Source organism: Zootoca vivipara, chromosome 13, assembly GCF_963506605.1.
Source record: "Zootoca vivipara chromosome 13, rZooViv1.1, whole genome shotgun sequence".
NCBI classification, from domain to species: domain Eukaryota; kingdom Metazoa; phylum Chordata; class Lepidosauria; order Squamata; family Lacertidae; genus Zootoca; species Zootoca vivipara.
In genome coordinates, this window is record NC_083288.1 from 22,412,996 (window position 1) to 22,429,199 (window position 16,204).

The 16,204-nt window shown below is 43.5% G+C and overlaps 1 protein-coding gene across 1 annotated transcript in view; it reads right to left on the reverse strand.

Annotated features, from left to right (window-relative positions):
• Positions 1-2,434: 2,434 nt before the first annotated feature.
• The window catches only part of KAT2A (lysine acetyltransferase 2A), a 31,451-nt gene continuing 17,681 nt past the window's right edge, over positions 2,435-16,204 (reverse strand). Inside the window, exons 13-18 of the mRNA XM_035136327.2 lie at positions 15,150-15,293; positions 14,537-14,651; positions 12,058-12,094; positions 11,852-11,915; positions 10,245-10,329; positions 2,435-9,275 (exon numbers count right to left, since the gene is read on the reverse strand). Of these exons, the coding sequence (XP_034992218.1) occupies positions 9,082-9,275; positions 10,245-10,329; positions 11,852-11,915; positions 12,058-12,094; positions 14,537-14,651; positions 15,150-15,293 (639 nt within the window). The 3' untranslated portion in view covers positions 2,435-9,081. The remainder of the gene's footprint in view (positions 9,276-10,244; positions 10,330-11,851; positions 11,916-12,057; positions 12,095-14,536; positions 14,652-15,149; positions 15,294-16,204) is intronic.

Sequence of the window (16,204 nt, forward strand, 5' to 3'; positions counted from 1 at the left end):
CTAGGCGAGGGTTGCATATGCTTGTCCTTAGGCGAAGGGAAATGCAGAGTTTATGGTTGCATATGCTTGTCCTTAGGCGAAGGGGAAATGCAGAGTTTATGGTGGATTTTAGGAGGTGTTTGAGAGGTGTTTGAATATGTTAATCCTTGCGGAGGGGGTGCGGGTCTCTGGAGGGAAGGAGAGCCAAGCTGTGGCGGCGAAATGGTGGTGCGAAGGACTCTGGGTAGCCGTAGCTGTCAAGCTGTGGTTACCCCTCTCTGTTCATTCGTAGCGGTGTGTAGGAAACCCCAAATGTGAATTCATAACAATATACTAAAGGAAAATTGAACAGCTATTCCTATAAAGGTGAATTGTTTGTCAAAAGTAGAGCTTCCTTAGCCAGGAATTGTCTATCTGAGTCTAGTTTTAACTTCAATTGTGTTGGGCTCCTGATATCACCTCTTAAGGAAAAAAACTCATCTGCTAAAGGGTTCTATATAAAGTTGGTATTTTCATTCAAATCTTGTGAATCCTGTATCTTAGAGGGTTAGACTAAATGACCTCAGGGTCCCTTCTAACCCCCATTTTAGAGCTATGTGAAAGGCAATGTGTCTGATGTGGTGATGGGTTGAAATTCAGCCCAGCTCTGCTTTCTGGCAAGGAAAGATTATTGGTTTTCAGAGTTGGAACAAGAGTGTAATTGTTGTTTTTGTGGAGTGATTATATAAGTTTTTATCACTTTCTCTATTAAGGGTTAAAGTTTAAGCACATATGAAAGTCTTGAACATTTCCCAATCTTTCTCTAGAGAGTAAAAGAGGGGTGTATGTGCATACCTACCCTTTCTGTACAGAAAGGGGGAGCGGGAAGGGAAAAGGGAGATTGTAACCTTAAAAATGTTTGTTTGTGAACTCACAATATTTAAGGTCTGTGTCACAAGGGAGCCATGTGCTCTGTATGTAATGTTTCACCATGTGACTATGGAATATGGTGTTCCTTCTAGGGAAATGTTATTAAAAGTAGAGGATCCATAGCCAGCAAATGTCTATCTGAGTCACTTTAACCTTGATTCAAATGGACAGAATGGTTTTAGTAAGGAAGTAAATTCCCTCTTAAACTGTTTATCCAATCTTAAGGTTTGCTAAAGGCTTCTATATAACGTTGGTACTTTTAATCTTCCCCTTCCTTATTTTTCCCTTAGTACACACATGTGCTTCCGTGATAGGGCATAGCCTGTGTTTCCTTCCCAGTCAGGCGTCTGTACTCAAATGTATGTGTATCCTAAGGGCAGTGATAGTGTTGAGATCCCCATATTTCAGAAGGGGTGGACTAGATTACTCAAGATCCCTTCCAACCCTTTCCAAACTTGCAAAAAGGAGGGAGAGAAAATGTGTTTGTAAGCACTGAAAAGTGAGTTTCTGTGTAAAATCTAACCCTATTTTAAAATCTACTCTTTCCCCTTCCCTTCCTTTATTCAGATGGTAATTTTGTCAAGAGGTGCAGCACTTTAAAAAATGGTACAATAGTCTGCCGAATCATGAACTCTGTACATGCACAGAGGCTATGTCAGCTTGAAGAGGAAAATAGAGGAGAAAAATGAGGTTTTAACTAAGGGGCGAAAAGGTTATAATCTGCTCATGAAATATTATTCAAATTTCTTAATGTAAAGCTTTGAACCACTGAGGGAAAACAACCTCATGTGTGTTACTGGTCCATCAAGGTTAAGTGGTTGCCAAGTTCCAAAAATCTTAACATGCCAGATTCTTTCCACAGGTATAAATAGCAGAGTACTACTATAAGTCTGTCTCTTGAGTAGTTTATAAATTAATTAAGAGGTTCAAGGTTATGCTTTGCACATGAAACTTAAATTTAAATTTCCTTATGTAAAAATAAATAGATAAAGAACCATTGAGAACCATCAACTGTTTAGAAGCTGCCAATTCCAGTTCAACATGCAAAACTCTGTACATTTTAGGAACATTTCCTGACTGATTTTCACATGAAATAATTTTCCCTTTCCAGCAGAATACTGAGATTCAGGGTGTGGAGAAATTCTTTCAGAACCTTAATGCAAAATTATCTCCCAATGGGGGGGGGGACGCCACCTAAACAAGCCCCTCCACACTTGGAAATTCATAGAAAATTGCTGTCTACCAGTTGACAGACTATGCAAACAAAAGGCTCCATTTCTTTCCTAGCAGGTACTCAGGATGGATACTTATCTCTCATTTGCATTTCACCCCGAAGCATTACCCTATGTTAATATAACCCTCCCTTTTCTAATGTAGCAATGATTGAGTGTTTTGCCAATTCTTTTCTTCCACAGCAAAAAAAAAAAAAAAAAAAAGTGAGGAGTGAGGAGATACAAACAGTAATTTCATTTCTCTTTGGCGCTTCTCTTTAGCTTATAAATAATCTGCTTCCATTTATTATATCAGTTTTTCCATTATGTCTATGAAATTATTCTAACAATAACCAGGTAAAAATTGTTGTGTGAGTGGTAATCTAAATTTTATTTTGTTTTATTTTTGTATCTTTTTTTTTTTGGTATTTCTACTTTTTCTTTCTGTACATACAAATGTAGCATCTAAGTCATTCTTTCCTGTAAATAATAATAATAATAATCCCTTTCAAACAAGATACATGAACCTCAAAGAGAATTCAGAACCACATAAGGAAAATGTTAATAACTTATCGATTGTGTCCTAATTAACAAAATTTTTGTCCTTTGTTTCCTCCACAGCCAAACTAGGTGAAGTAAATTAAACTGACTGAGTAGACAATAACAGCAGTAATTAAATAACTATGATCTTATATTATTTGCAGCTCCCCAAGAAGAAATTTCTAGAATATTCTCCCCTTTCTTGACTATTTATCACTATTATTTTTTAACTAATTATATCTTCAGGCCCCAACCCCCTGCAGGCCTATTTTCAAAAGGATGTTTTACAGGAAACCAAATTGACATTTTATCTCTTTGATCACAACCTAAGAAGGAGGACCTAGAAAGCTATAACGTTTCAGCAAGGTTTAGAAGTGCTGTTATAGAAGTACTGTTAACTTCCTCCCAGTGACTCGAAGGCAGACAAGAAAACCCCCTTGTTGGAGATACATGCAAAAGCAGCAAGAATTATCTCAAGTTCACCTGATTGCCTCAAGATATACAAATGGCGTATAATTAATAATTTGAAGGTTTTGTGCATTATGTGTTATATAGGAATACTGAAATGTGTCAAATGACTTTGGGACAAAGGGGGAAAGTGAATTGCAAGGACATTCTCTCTCCTTGACCTCAAGACTCTGTGCCCTAGGATTTAAAAGCAGCCGGAATTGTCTCAAGATCATGATGGCCTCAAGACATACAACTGATATATAATTATTAGGTCTTATGTTGCGTGATATTCGACAGAAACATTGAACTATGTCTGACAGTATGTTATTTCCACAAGGAGGGGGAGGTGAACCAATTTTGTGTTTAATTGTTGGGTTTTTTTTAAAAAAAAAAATGTATAGTGTCCCAATGTTTTTTTTTTTTTTGTATTATTGCCATGCATTGTATGCCTTTTAAAGGATCAGGATATTGCATAGTTCAGTATTTAGATTAGATCAACTTATGACCACATTTTCTTGTCCCACCTGGCACTCTGCAGTGTGCCAACCTTCTCTACACATTTTTTAAATTTGTTTTTACTCATTTTACCAAGAATAAGCTCCAAGATCCATGAAACACCAGATAAATGAAGGTATTTATGTCTTGATTTAACAGGAATGATCCCTTTTAGAGTTAAATTTGACTAATTTGGACATGTTTTATGGGGCTGTATAAATTTTAATTTGGCTTCAGTTCTAATTGGGCAAGTGTATCCAAGGTGCAAGTAGCTTTCTTCCTTTAAGAGCAACTGGGCAACTCCCTACAGTGCAAGGCCAGAGCCTATAATAAAGGCCCATAGAAAGCCCAAGGCAAAGGCATCTCTCTCATGACATGTCCAAACCTGTGGCAGCTATGGTGAGTGCCAGGCGACATGGTCAATATGAAAGCCCTAAGGGGATTCACCAGGGATTGTTGCTGTTGTGCCACGTTGGAGGTGTGCAACCAGAGGAGAGCTAGCTTTTGACACCTGAGAACACACAAAAGGGTAAACAAGCAAACTGCACTTTCCAGTCAATATTGGTGGACCATCCTGTTAAGTGTAATACATAGACCATTTTTGAGAAATGCTTCTCCCAAAGTACTAAAACAACACATCTGGTTATTCTTTTGTGGGGCAACAATTTTTAAGAAAAATTATAGCCCCAAATGGGGAATTGTTATAAGAATTTTGAGGTCATATCTATATATATATAATAATTGTTCATAAAACATGTACATGAATGTACAGGCACATGTCTGAAGCAGCACAGGAAGACAGGCCTTTCTGACACCATTTTGACTCTCTCTCTGACCAGGTGTTCCTCTGCAAGGAAGAAGTGGGGTGGGGGGAACCTTCTCATTGTCTCAGGAATTAAAGTGATAATCCCTGGCATCCTGATACCTGACTGCCAGACAAAAGGGTGTGATTAACTTGGCTGGGAAACAGGGAAATGTAAATATCTCTCAATTTTGTTGATTAGGTTTTGGGGGGCAGGGGGCAGGGTCCAGACTGCTCAGATTACTGCCACCAGACCTCCCCTTTCATGATGTACCTATGATGAATCTAGGGAGGGGGGTCTTGGGCTACACCCCTTCTGTGACATATGGATGATGCTTCTGGGGGGGTGGGCTGAAACCAATTTCAAATTTCTTTTTAAGGGCAAGACATCTTTGTTTGGGGTTCCTTCCTTGTTCTCCTGTGTGAGAGGAAGGACCCTGTTGCAACAGCAAAAATAAAAGTGCCTTGCTTCGTAAGTCCTGGTTTGGTCTCTGTTATTTGGTGGGCAGGAGACGCTTAAATTCGTCTGCTTGCCTGGATCCTTGAGCTCTCCCTGGGTCAAGATCCATTTCTCTGGGTTCATAGGAACCAGCTTAAATTTTACAACAGTATGTATGCATAGTTTTAAAGGCTCCCCACCCCAAGGTACTATAAACTGCCAGACTTGGCTTTACTTGAAGTCTAGTACTGTCCTCTGCATGTTTACTGCCATTTAATCAAAGTTCTGTGACACTGGCTATTTCAGGATATGAACCAATCCCAAATGCTTTGCATGGTGTGGAAGATGGATTTATTTGCCCTAAATGCTTACAAGCCATGTCCTCTGTAGGTTTCCTCATCTTGAGTAGCTGTGTGAAAACACTAACATTATTGTATTAAGAGTATAGAATATATTAGAGAACGTGTGTGTGTCCCCCAGCATTATGTAAATATGAAACATATCAGTGCCAGAATTGTTTGTTTCTTTGAGCAATGTTTTAAAAAGCTATCTGTTCTACTTTAGCAAACTACATATGCAAACTGGCCCTAGCTATGACAGGCAAGTTTCCATAAGCTATTTCATAGTCAGCATTGGGAAAAGACCAAGCAGACTCTTTTTCTTAGCATTGTAATTTGTGTTGTGAACCGCCGAGATCTATGGATACAAATTATGAACAGATGACCTAGAAAAGAAAGAACCCTGGCTTATTAAATAATTTGGGTATTTAACCAAGCCTGCCCTCCGAAAAGCCAGAGCTAATGAAACATATGCAATCACTTCGCTATTAAGGGTAAAGTTTCCAACAAAACCTACAATAGTTGGTCAAAAAAGAAAGCAACACACCTTTTATATTTCAGACATATTATTTTTTTGTTTCCTTTTATGTATTTAAAAAAATGGAATGGCAACATTATTGAAAGGCCCAGAGTGGTAGAGTCAGGCCCTGCAATTGTACAGGTTAAGCTCACAAATGTGGTGGACATAAGGCAACAGTCACTTAAGAGAAGGCAAGTGGATCGTCACTCAAATGCTTCCCTCCCTCTCTCCACTCCCCTTTTATAAGGTTCCTCAGAGGCTTAAAGGACAAACAACAACTCCTCTGTAATTGAGAGGGGGAAGGGTGATGAGCATGCACAAGGTTGGAGGAAAGGACCGGGATGAAGTGGAAGATCTTTGACTTAACTTCCCACAGCAACCTTTTTTTCTTATTCAAATTTGCAGCTGAGGGGGTTACGTTTTACACCAAATACCCCAGAAAAAGTGTTAACCAGACACACACAGCCCCAACAAAATGATGACACTGACAGCAAGCACTTAAAACAGAGTATATTCCACCTGGGCAAATCCCCCAGTAGCAGGTTGGATAACTGAACACAATCTAGTTGTCCACCCACCCCAACTTTCCAACCCTCCTTTCCCATTACCCTATACCAGGCATCCCCAAACTGCGGCCCTCCAGATGTTTTTGCCTACAACTCCCATGACCCCTAGCTAACAGGACCAGTGGTTGGGGAAGATGGGAATTGTAGTCCAAAACATCTGGAGGGCCGAAGTTTGGGGATGCCTGCCCTATACCTACTGAAATCTGGGGAACCTTCAGATGTTGCTAAACTACAACTCCCATCAGCCCTAGCAAGTATAGTCAACGGCCAGGGATGGTGGGAGGGGGCTAAATGTTCCCCACACCTGTGCTGGAAGGGAAAAAGTGAGTGTGGGTGGGCAGCTCACACTCCCTGTATTAAATATACAGGCCACCAATAAAATGCCACTATTATCTAGGGCAGCATCTCTCAACCTTGGGTCCCCAGATGCTCTCATTATCCCTGACCACTGGTCATGCTGACTAGGAATGATGGGAGTTGCAGTCCATTAATATCTAGGGACCCAAGGTTGAGAAAAGCTGGTCTAGGGTGTTACACATTTGTTTTTCTCACCACAAGACCCCAGAAATTATTGCAACAAAGGCCTGCAATTCTTAGTACAGGGGGGGTGAGTGGGGCTTCCAGATGCTGTTTAACTACAACTCCCATCACCCCCCGACCTTTGGGCCTCGCTGACTAGGGCTGATGGGAACTGGAGTCCAATAAAGTATCGAGGGCCCTGGTTCCCCATGCGTGGCTTAGGGCATTTAATGTCCTCACAATTGTACTCTCATGGCCAAGAGGAAAAACAACTGGGCTATAATTTTGTCGCACCACATGGTGGCACAGATATTAAGCACCACAAAATTTATAGGGCGCCTGAGGAGAGCGGCTGTGCCAACTTGGCAACTTACCGCACGTCATGATCATTTTAATGTATCTGGTTAACAGCAAAACTGGCTGCCTCTATTTGAGATCCTCTCTATACCTCCTTTAAACCAAGGCATGGGAAACAGCAAATATGGCAGACACTCACAGATATACGTGTAGGAAAGTGTGTGTTGAAGACTGGCAGGCGGGTGGGTGGAGCTCCAATGAGAGGGACGGAATCATTGGCACTACCGATACCGAGTTGTGTTCCTGATTATTTCCCCCCACCAAAGCTTGGCTAGTCTTGACAGAGGGGGTGGGAGAGTGTCTGTGTGCAAAAGTTGTTAAGTGCAGAGATGAACACTAAACTCAGATGCAGCGGATCAAATAGTTGTGGGGACGTAAGTGCAGGACAGAAAATAATCAGGAATGGGTCATACGTTGTGTTGTGGATAGAGAGATCAGACAGCCAAGCCACTACCACCACCAAGCAGAGGGGTGTAAAATTCCAATCCAATTTGAGAGGGCAAAACCTGGCAAGTGAGCAAGGGGGTTATTCCCACCCCCCTCCGTACCCTTTACTTGTTTGCCTGGCTGCATTCACCTGGCAGTTCATTCTATTTCCGCGACATTTTCCTAAAAGTTTAATTTCCACATTGTATTTGTGCTTTCACACAATGTAATATCCACTTCCGGAACCACACTGGAAAGTATAGGGCAAGTTTAGCACTCATTTCCACATTATCTGCAAATAGACACACACACACCCCCGCCGCCAAGCAAATTACACATAAATGAGCACTAAACTTGCACTAGAGTTCTGGAAGTGACTTTTTAAGTCAGGTGAAAATTCAGATATAAAGTGGAACTTAACTATTAGGGGAAAGTCGTGAAAACGGAATGAGCTGCCTGGTGAATGCAGTCACAATTTAGCCCAGGCATCCCCAAACTGCGGCACTCCAGATGTTTTGGCCTACAACTCCCATGATTCCTGGCTAGCAGGACCAGTGGTCAGGGAAGATGGGAATTGTAGTCCAAAACATCTGGAGGGCCGAAGTTTGGGGATGCCTGATTTAGCCTGAGGTTCGAAAGGGGTCCTTTCCTCTACAGCAGGGCTTTTCCCAAACGTGGGTCTCCAGCTGTTTTTGGACTACAACTCCCATCATCCCTAGCTGGCAGGACCAGTGGTCAGGGATGATGGGAACTGTAGTCCAAAAACAGCTGGAGACCCACGTTTGGGAAACACTGCTCTGCAGGACAGGCCAACAGCATTCAAACAGGATAGTGGGAAAGTTGTGAGCTAGCCAAAAACAAAAAGAAGGGCTTCTGTTTTTCATGGTCCCATCAAAGACTTTTTTTTTGGGGGGGGGAAGAAACCTCTTTATTGCTCGAGTCTGTAATAAAGTCTCCCCCAGTCTCCTGCTCCTCTTCTACCCCTCAAGTGCTCCTTTTCTACATTCATATGTCAAGAAGAAATGGCTGAATTTTAAAGCAAGGATGAAGTGCACGCAGGTGAAAAACCTACCCAACACATGGAAGCACAAGAAAACCCACAGACATATACGGAAAAATGGGGGTGGGGGCTTCTCACATCCCTCAATACATGTTTCAGATGCATAATGCAAGGATTCAGAATCTTTTTCTCGCGTGATCTCCCAGACTACTCCCACATGACTCTCTTCTAAGAAGGAAGACCCAACAGATGGAGTGATAAGGCTCGGAAATTCAAGAGAGCCGATGGCAGATCCCAGTCTGTTCAGGGGCAAGGAGAAGCATGCAACAGAGATGGCACCCGTGCGCATCCCACGCCCCCTCACATAAAAGGAAAAGCTCTTTTATCCAGCCAACCCCACATGTGGTTTGTGCGTGAGACGCGGCAAAAGGCAGCAGAGAAGCGGCCAGCTGTTCGCCACAAGCCAGAAGAGAGTTCCCACAAGATGGAAGGACGGAGGTGTGTGTGGGAGGGAATAAGCCCAGATGCTACTACTTGTCGATGAGGCCCCCTTCCTTGAGCTTGAAGTAGAAGAACTTCTCCAGGGTGTTGGCGCACTTGCAGTAATCGCTCTCGGGGGGGTTGTACTCGCGGCAGTTGGTGATTATGCGCTGCAAGTCGGCGATAAACAGCTTCTTGGTGACGTAGTAGCGGTTCTTGAGCCGCTCCGTCATCGTCTTGAGGTCTGACGAGGCAGGGGAGGAGGCAAGGGGGTTGGAGGGGAGAAGGTCACTTATGCAGGAAGCATCACCAGTGCAAAAGAGAATTATTATTATTTTTTAAAGGGGAGATTCTAGCTGGAAGCTGCCAATCACAATTCATCCATTCTGTTGCACGTGGCTTGAATCAAGGGTTTTATCACAATTAGCTTACCAGTACACCAGAACGTTTGTGTTATCATCAACACTGCTTTGTCATTTATCACTGGAACCATTTTGCTTTTATATATAATTGCCACTGAGGTTTTGTTTTGTTTTGTTGGTACAGTGGTACCTTGGTTCTCGAACTTAATCCGTTCGACTCCCAAAACCGTTCGAAAACCAAGGTGCAGCTTCCAATTGGCTACAGAAGCTTCCTGCACTCAAGCGGAAGCCGCATCTGACATTTGGCTTCAGCCCAAGGTGCATTGGGCGTGAAGCTGTAACTGTTTCAAGTGGTATGATAATGCTTAAAATGTATAGTGCAAATATTTACAGCAATAAAAAACGTTATGTAGTGTGTTTATCCCTTTCCATCAGCAAATGACAATTTGTATTCCTGTAAGAAGGAAATTCTCTGAAGTTTTTTTTTGGGGGGGATCTATCCCTAGGAAGATCATATGGGGGCAATGCAGTATGTAATGAACAACAGTTTCCACCTCTTCATAACCACAGATACACAAGTGAACGCAGCCAAAAATGTCAAGATCACACTGAATTTACCTTTCTAAGCTCATTTCTGCCCTCAGCAGAGTTAGGAACTCTTTTAATGCACTCAACAGAAAAGCGGTAAGTCTCAGGAATTTGAAATCCACACCCCTCACCCCTGTGGCACTATTACGATCCATGAACTAATCTCCATCAATTCTGTCATCTGAAATATTTTCACAACAGCCATACTGACTCCATGTTACTTTGTTCAATCCTCCCACCAAGAGCCAAGTCAAACTACCTACCAATGGGGAAACGGATGATCTCATAGTAGTCAGGAGCCTCAGATTTCTTCACCGGTTCCATGAACGGCCAGGCGCTGGGATGGGTCTGGCCAGGAGGGAGAAAAAGAGCCAGTTAGCTAGAACATTGATACCACCTTTCCAAAACAGGGAGATTAAAGATGTTTATTAGAACTAACTGAGATTCACAACATGGTTTGCAAGCTTTTCAAGTAACACAGTCCTCTGGCTAGAAGTTAAAAGAAATTTAAAAAGAGAAACGGTTATATTGGCAGAGGGCAGGACTCAGCCAGAAACAATTTTTAAAACCCTCTTATCCCTTTTTACCCTTTTAAACATCCAGCCAGAGGAAAAGTTCTGCGTAACTCAAAAGCATGCACACATTATGAACCTCGCTTTTAATAAATGGAATAGATTTATTCTCCCTGTTTAGATCTTTTTTTTTAACGGCTTTTAATCTATTTTGGAAACGGTCTCCAGTTCATAAAGTGTTGTTGTTGTTGTTGTTGTTGTTGTTAAAATATGTGTACAAGAGCTAAGCAAGAAGGTTGATCTTTTAAGGCCAGAGAAAAAGCTAGGAAAAACAATAATAAGTGGGCTGGAGCCTGAAAAAGTTTTCAGTTTGCGTTTATAACAAAACAGCTTTTTTAAAATTTATTTTTTTAAAAAAAACCTTAGTGCATCTTGCAAAACTTGTAAAACAAAAGGCCCTTACACCACCCACAATCTGCCTCCATTCACACCGTGAGCCGCGGAAAACCTCCAGCGCAGGAGCCTAATCATCAAGATCAATTTGGTCCCGTTCCAGCCCACAGAGGAAGTGGTTTTGATTCAAACTGCTTCCTTCAAATGCAGTATTCTTTCCTCTGCAGGCTGCTGCAGAGAGCTCCTCTGAAGGTGCTCCTAGTGCAGGCATAGGCAAACTCCAGCCCTCCAAGTGTTTTGGGACTACAGTTCCCATCATCCCTAGCTAACAGGACCAGTGGTCAGGGACTACTGACCAGCTGACGCACACTTACAGTGATGCTCTTTGAACTTTGGGAGGTGAGTCAATCACCTGATGCCAGGTGATTGACAGGTGAGCACTCCCACCCACCTTGTCAAAGCTAGCCTTCTGGTGGGCAGGGGAATAAGGGATTCAGTTTGTCACCCCTGTTACGCACAAACCAAAAATGCCCCAAACATATTCTGAAGATGGGCTGGGCAAGGATATATTTCCGCAGTTGAGTGTGGGTTGGGCAAAACAGTGGTACCTCGAGTTACAAATGCCTCAGGTTGCAAACGCTTCAGGTTACAAACTCCACTAACCTGGAAGAGTTACCCCAAGTTGAGAACTTTGCCCCAGGATGAGAATGGAAATCATGTGCTGTCGGCCCAGCGGCAGCAAGAGGCCCCGTTAGCGAAAGCACACCTCTAGTTAAGAACAGTTTCAGGTTAAGAACGGACCTCCAGAATGAATTAAGTTCGTAACTAAAGGTACCACTGTACTGAGAAACTAGGACTGTAACATGCAACTATTCCTCTGCTACATCAGCTGGAGAAATCTTCTTGCTTGCACCACCAACTCCCTGCACCGTCCCCCCCCCCAAATTGTCATTCAGACAAGTCACCTTGATTTGCGCTAGGAGGTTTTTCAAGGTTGTATACAGCTGGTCAGGATCCCTGAGCTCCTTCCTGCAAGATAAATTCATAGTCTACAACATCAGCTAATAAGAGAGATTTGAATGACTCTCTTAAGGTAGGGCCAAGTTCTTGCTGCTGCAAGAGAGAGGAAGCATTGCGAGGGGGAGAACATGAAAATTGCCACACGACTTACCCTTTCTCCTTCCCCAATGGCTTCCATCCCGTCTCTCCTGGAAAGGAAGGAGAGTCCCCATATCATTACAAAAGTAACAAATGACCCAGGACCAGCTCAGAAACAAGCAAGCAAGCAAGCAAGCAAGCAAGCAGCAGTCCCCACAGTGCTAGAGTCAATTTGTAAAAACACCACATTTTCCCACATATAAGATAATGTTTTCCTTTAAAAAGAATTAGGCAAAATTTGGGGTCCGTCTTATATATGGATAGTGAATGCAGAGAGGGGGTTGCGGGCATGCGGGCAATTGGCTGCAGCTGTGGAGAGCGGGCGTGCAATTTGTGGCTGCACCGAGGTGGGTGGACAATCAGCAGGGACTGCGGCATGCGATTGGCAGCTGTGGCGAGGCGTGTGGGCGATTGGTCACAGCGACTTCCCCAACAAAAGGGCGACCTCCCTCCAAAAACCTCAACAACTCAGAGTGATCTCCCCCCCCCATATTGATTTTCTTAATTTTGGGTTCGAAAATAGGGGTCGTCTTGTACATGAGGGTGTGTTATACACAGAAAAAGATGTTAAGTGTTGGGCTTCATATTTCCCTGTGTCTTTTATCTTCCAACACAGGCATTCCTCCCATCTTAATCCCAGATGAGTGAGTGCTGGCTGAGGTCACATCCCCAAAAGGTGTCCTTTGCTGAAAATTCACCAGTCTGCAGTGTCACCTGGGGAAAACATTTTCTCCAGTTTTATACTTGGCTGTTGACCAGACTCTGATGAGAAGAAAACACAGCTAAAAAAAGCAAAACACAGCCCATGTGACCCCAAATTAGGGACCTGCTGGGGATCACAAAAGGCCCTCTACCTCCAGCTGCCCCCTTGACACACCACACACTCCTTGGCTGGTCTTCTCTGGAGGAGAGGCGATGAAGCCGCTGAAATAGGTACCTCTTTAGAACAGAGGAGTATGGCGCCATCATGGTGGTGGCAATGGGGAGGAGATTATTGGCCTCTTCTGCTAGAGATCTGCCACCATGCCTTCACAAGGATGTACAAAGGGCCCTGCTGGATGAGGCCAATGACCTATCTAGCCCAACGTCCTGTTCTCACAGTGCCCAGCCTGATGCCTGTGGGAACCCCACAAGCAGGGCATGAGTGCAACCGCATCCTGCCCACCTGCAATTCCCAACAATTGGTATTCAGAGGAATACTGTTTCTGACAGTAGCACAGAACATAGCCATTGTGGCTACTAGCCATTGGCAGCCTTGTCCTCCATGGATTTGTCTAATCCATTGTGTTTCCCAAACTTGGGTCTCCCAGTTTTTTGGGGGACTGCAGTTCTGGTCCTGCTAGCTAGGGATGATGGGAGTTGTAGTCCCAAAACGGCTGGAGAGCCAAGTTCAGGAAACACTGGTCTAATCCTCTTATAAGAACCTAACAAGGGCATCTTGTTTGCCCCAAGTCAGAACCCTTTCAACAAGCTTGTCATTGTGGCAATCCCTGATGCCTGAAAGCAGTGAAGGGTTGCAAGGTGAGAAAAAGACACGCCCAAGTTCAACCTTCCCCAACTTGGTGCGCTCCGGATGGTTGTTGCTGGACTACAACTCCCATCACCCTTGACAACTGGAGACATTGGCTGGGCCTTGATGGGAGCTGGGGTCCAGAATACCTGGAAGGCCACAGGTTGGGTGGAAGCTGCCAGAGACCATGCAAGAAGTTGCTCCCATCCCAGCACTATTCACATTTACTTGATACATCGCCACAAGCCATGCCCACTAGGGTGATGACTTTTTCATTTTTTTCCCTCAAAAATTATTTCCTGTAGCACAAATGGATGAACTTTTGCCTATTAATGACTAAAATGAGGTATATTCCATTGAAATATTAAAAAAGGTCACGCACAAACCGTTTTTGATTTTTTTTTTTGTATGCCGTTTTACCATTTCATAAAATTGTATTAACAATTCTATATATATTTCGTATCAAATTTGGACACAACACCACATTCCACAATGGGGAGTGTTCTTAGCAACATAGGGTATACAAATGTCACACCTGCGCAAGGTAAAAGCCCCTTTTTGGGACCTCAAAACTCAGCCAGCAGACCCTGCCGGGCATGCTGGAAAAAGAACCTACAGGAGAGGTAGCAAAACATCGTCCTCTAGCGGCGTCTATACTGATACTGCAGCTACAAAAAGCTTCCTTGTGTCTTTGATGACCCTATATAATGTTGTATATATGTGACTCTAAAGCTTGGGTTCAATTTTATATCTGCTTACAGTGACTTCAAAAATGGTCAAAAAACTGATAAATAATTTTTTAAAAATCATTTTGTGCGTGAGGGTTTTTTTTTAATCAAATCTCTTTGAAAGTAAGATTTTATCTAATCTTTAATGAAAGCTCATCAAATTATGATACAGGGAAATGAGGTTGTAAAAAAGTCATCACCCTAAATTGCCCACTCTCCCAAATACTACCCAGCTACAACCCAGCTGCACTCACGGATGCCTGGTATGCTTTCGATAGGGATGTGCCGAACACCTTCCTTGAAGCAAGTGAGGCCGGGGTAGACTTTGCGGATCTGGGCCTGCTTCCTCTCTATCAACTTCTTGATGATCTGTAGGGAGAAAAGAGCAGGTGGTGTAGCTTGGACTGCAACCCCCACAGCACACCCCTGCAGGACCAGCTCCAGGGGAAAGGCCGTAATGGACCACCCAACTAAAGGCTTGTTAAACTTGTGTCTTTGCAGAGCAGAGAGCGGGCGACAGGCCAGAATCAAAAAGGCATGTTTCTCTGGGTTGGTGACATTCCGAATTCAACACAAATACAGCACGTGGCGTTTTTTGTTTCATAATAATTTGTACTTCAGGATGGGGTGCACAGGAAACTGCCTTCTACAGCATGAGAGCATTGGGACCTTATAGCTCAGAATTGTCTACACTGGCAGGTAGTGGCTCCTGTAAAGGTCCTTCCCACCTGGGGATGCTGGGGACTGAGCTGAGATGCTCTACCACTGATCTACAGCCCCTCCTCGAAGCAGCCACTGGTAACCTTCTGAATAGTGAATTCTGGGCACAATTGCACATTTCACCTTCCTCCTTTTCTACCTCCTCACCTCCTTCTGCTTCTTGATGATATGAGAGAGCTCTGTGTAAGGGATCCGGGGATTCAGTTCGCACTCCATCAAGGTGGCGCCCTCATAGTCCTTGATATAGCCAAGGTATCGGCTCTTGGGGACTTTGATGTCTTTGGAGAAGCCCTGGAGGCCAGAGATGAAAGGCCCATTCATTTTTCAGAACAAATAATAATAATAATAATAATAATAATAATAATAATAATAATACCACCTTAGCAAAGAGAGGCACGAACCTATTCATGTACTGAGATGGTGCCCTTCTCTCGCCTGAAAGCTTTGACCCTAGCTCCCTCTTTCCTCCCCAACACAATGGAAGTATCTAGTCCTTATGAGAATGGAATGCTGACTCAAAAGCCAAGGCTCCAGGTTGCTCAATTAGCTCTGTGCAAAACAGCCACCTTTTGCATTGCAAAATGTACGCATGCTGTCTTTGGCATTGAGCACTGAGGAAGTCATACCTAGTCTGGTACATGTTGAGCATGTCAAAGCTCACATTTATATGTATGAGATTCGCAGGCTCAGAGTCAAATACTTGCTTTTGAAAGCTCCGCGGACTTCTCCTGCCCAAAAGCGAATGCCTCGTCTCCCCACAGACATACACAGGCTCTTTTATGTGGAAGAACTCACTGGTATGGAGTATCAACATCTCTTTTTTTGTTGCCCTTGGCAGCCATTTTGTGTTGGTACCCACAACACTCTCTAACACCACAAGTACCGGCACCTCATAAATATTTTTTTCTAGCAAAAAAAGCACTAGGTCCTCCCAGTCGCCGGCCCTGACTTGTGCCTTTCTGTTCGAGGTTGAAAGTCCTCTGGGGAGCAACTGTGATCTTTCTTTCAGCACAGAACTGTGAAGAGCTTCCCAATCCCACAGGCCAGGCATGAAAAGGTGCAGGTGGCAGTTTTTCATTTCACTTAATAGTAACCACTCACTTCTCTCTCTCTCAAAAGGAAACCAAAAAGCAGCTAACAGAAAAGACTGTCAATGCAGCCAACATAACAACAGCTTGGAACCAGGCTAAGGCCCCATCTGC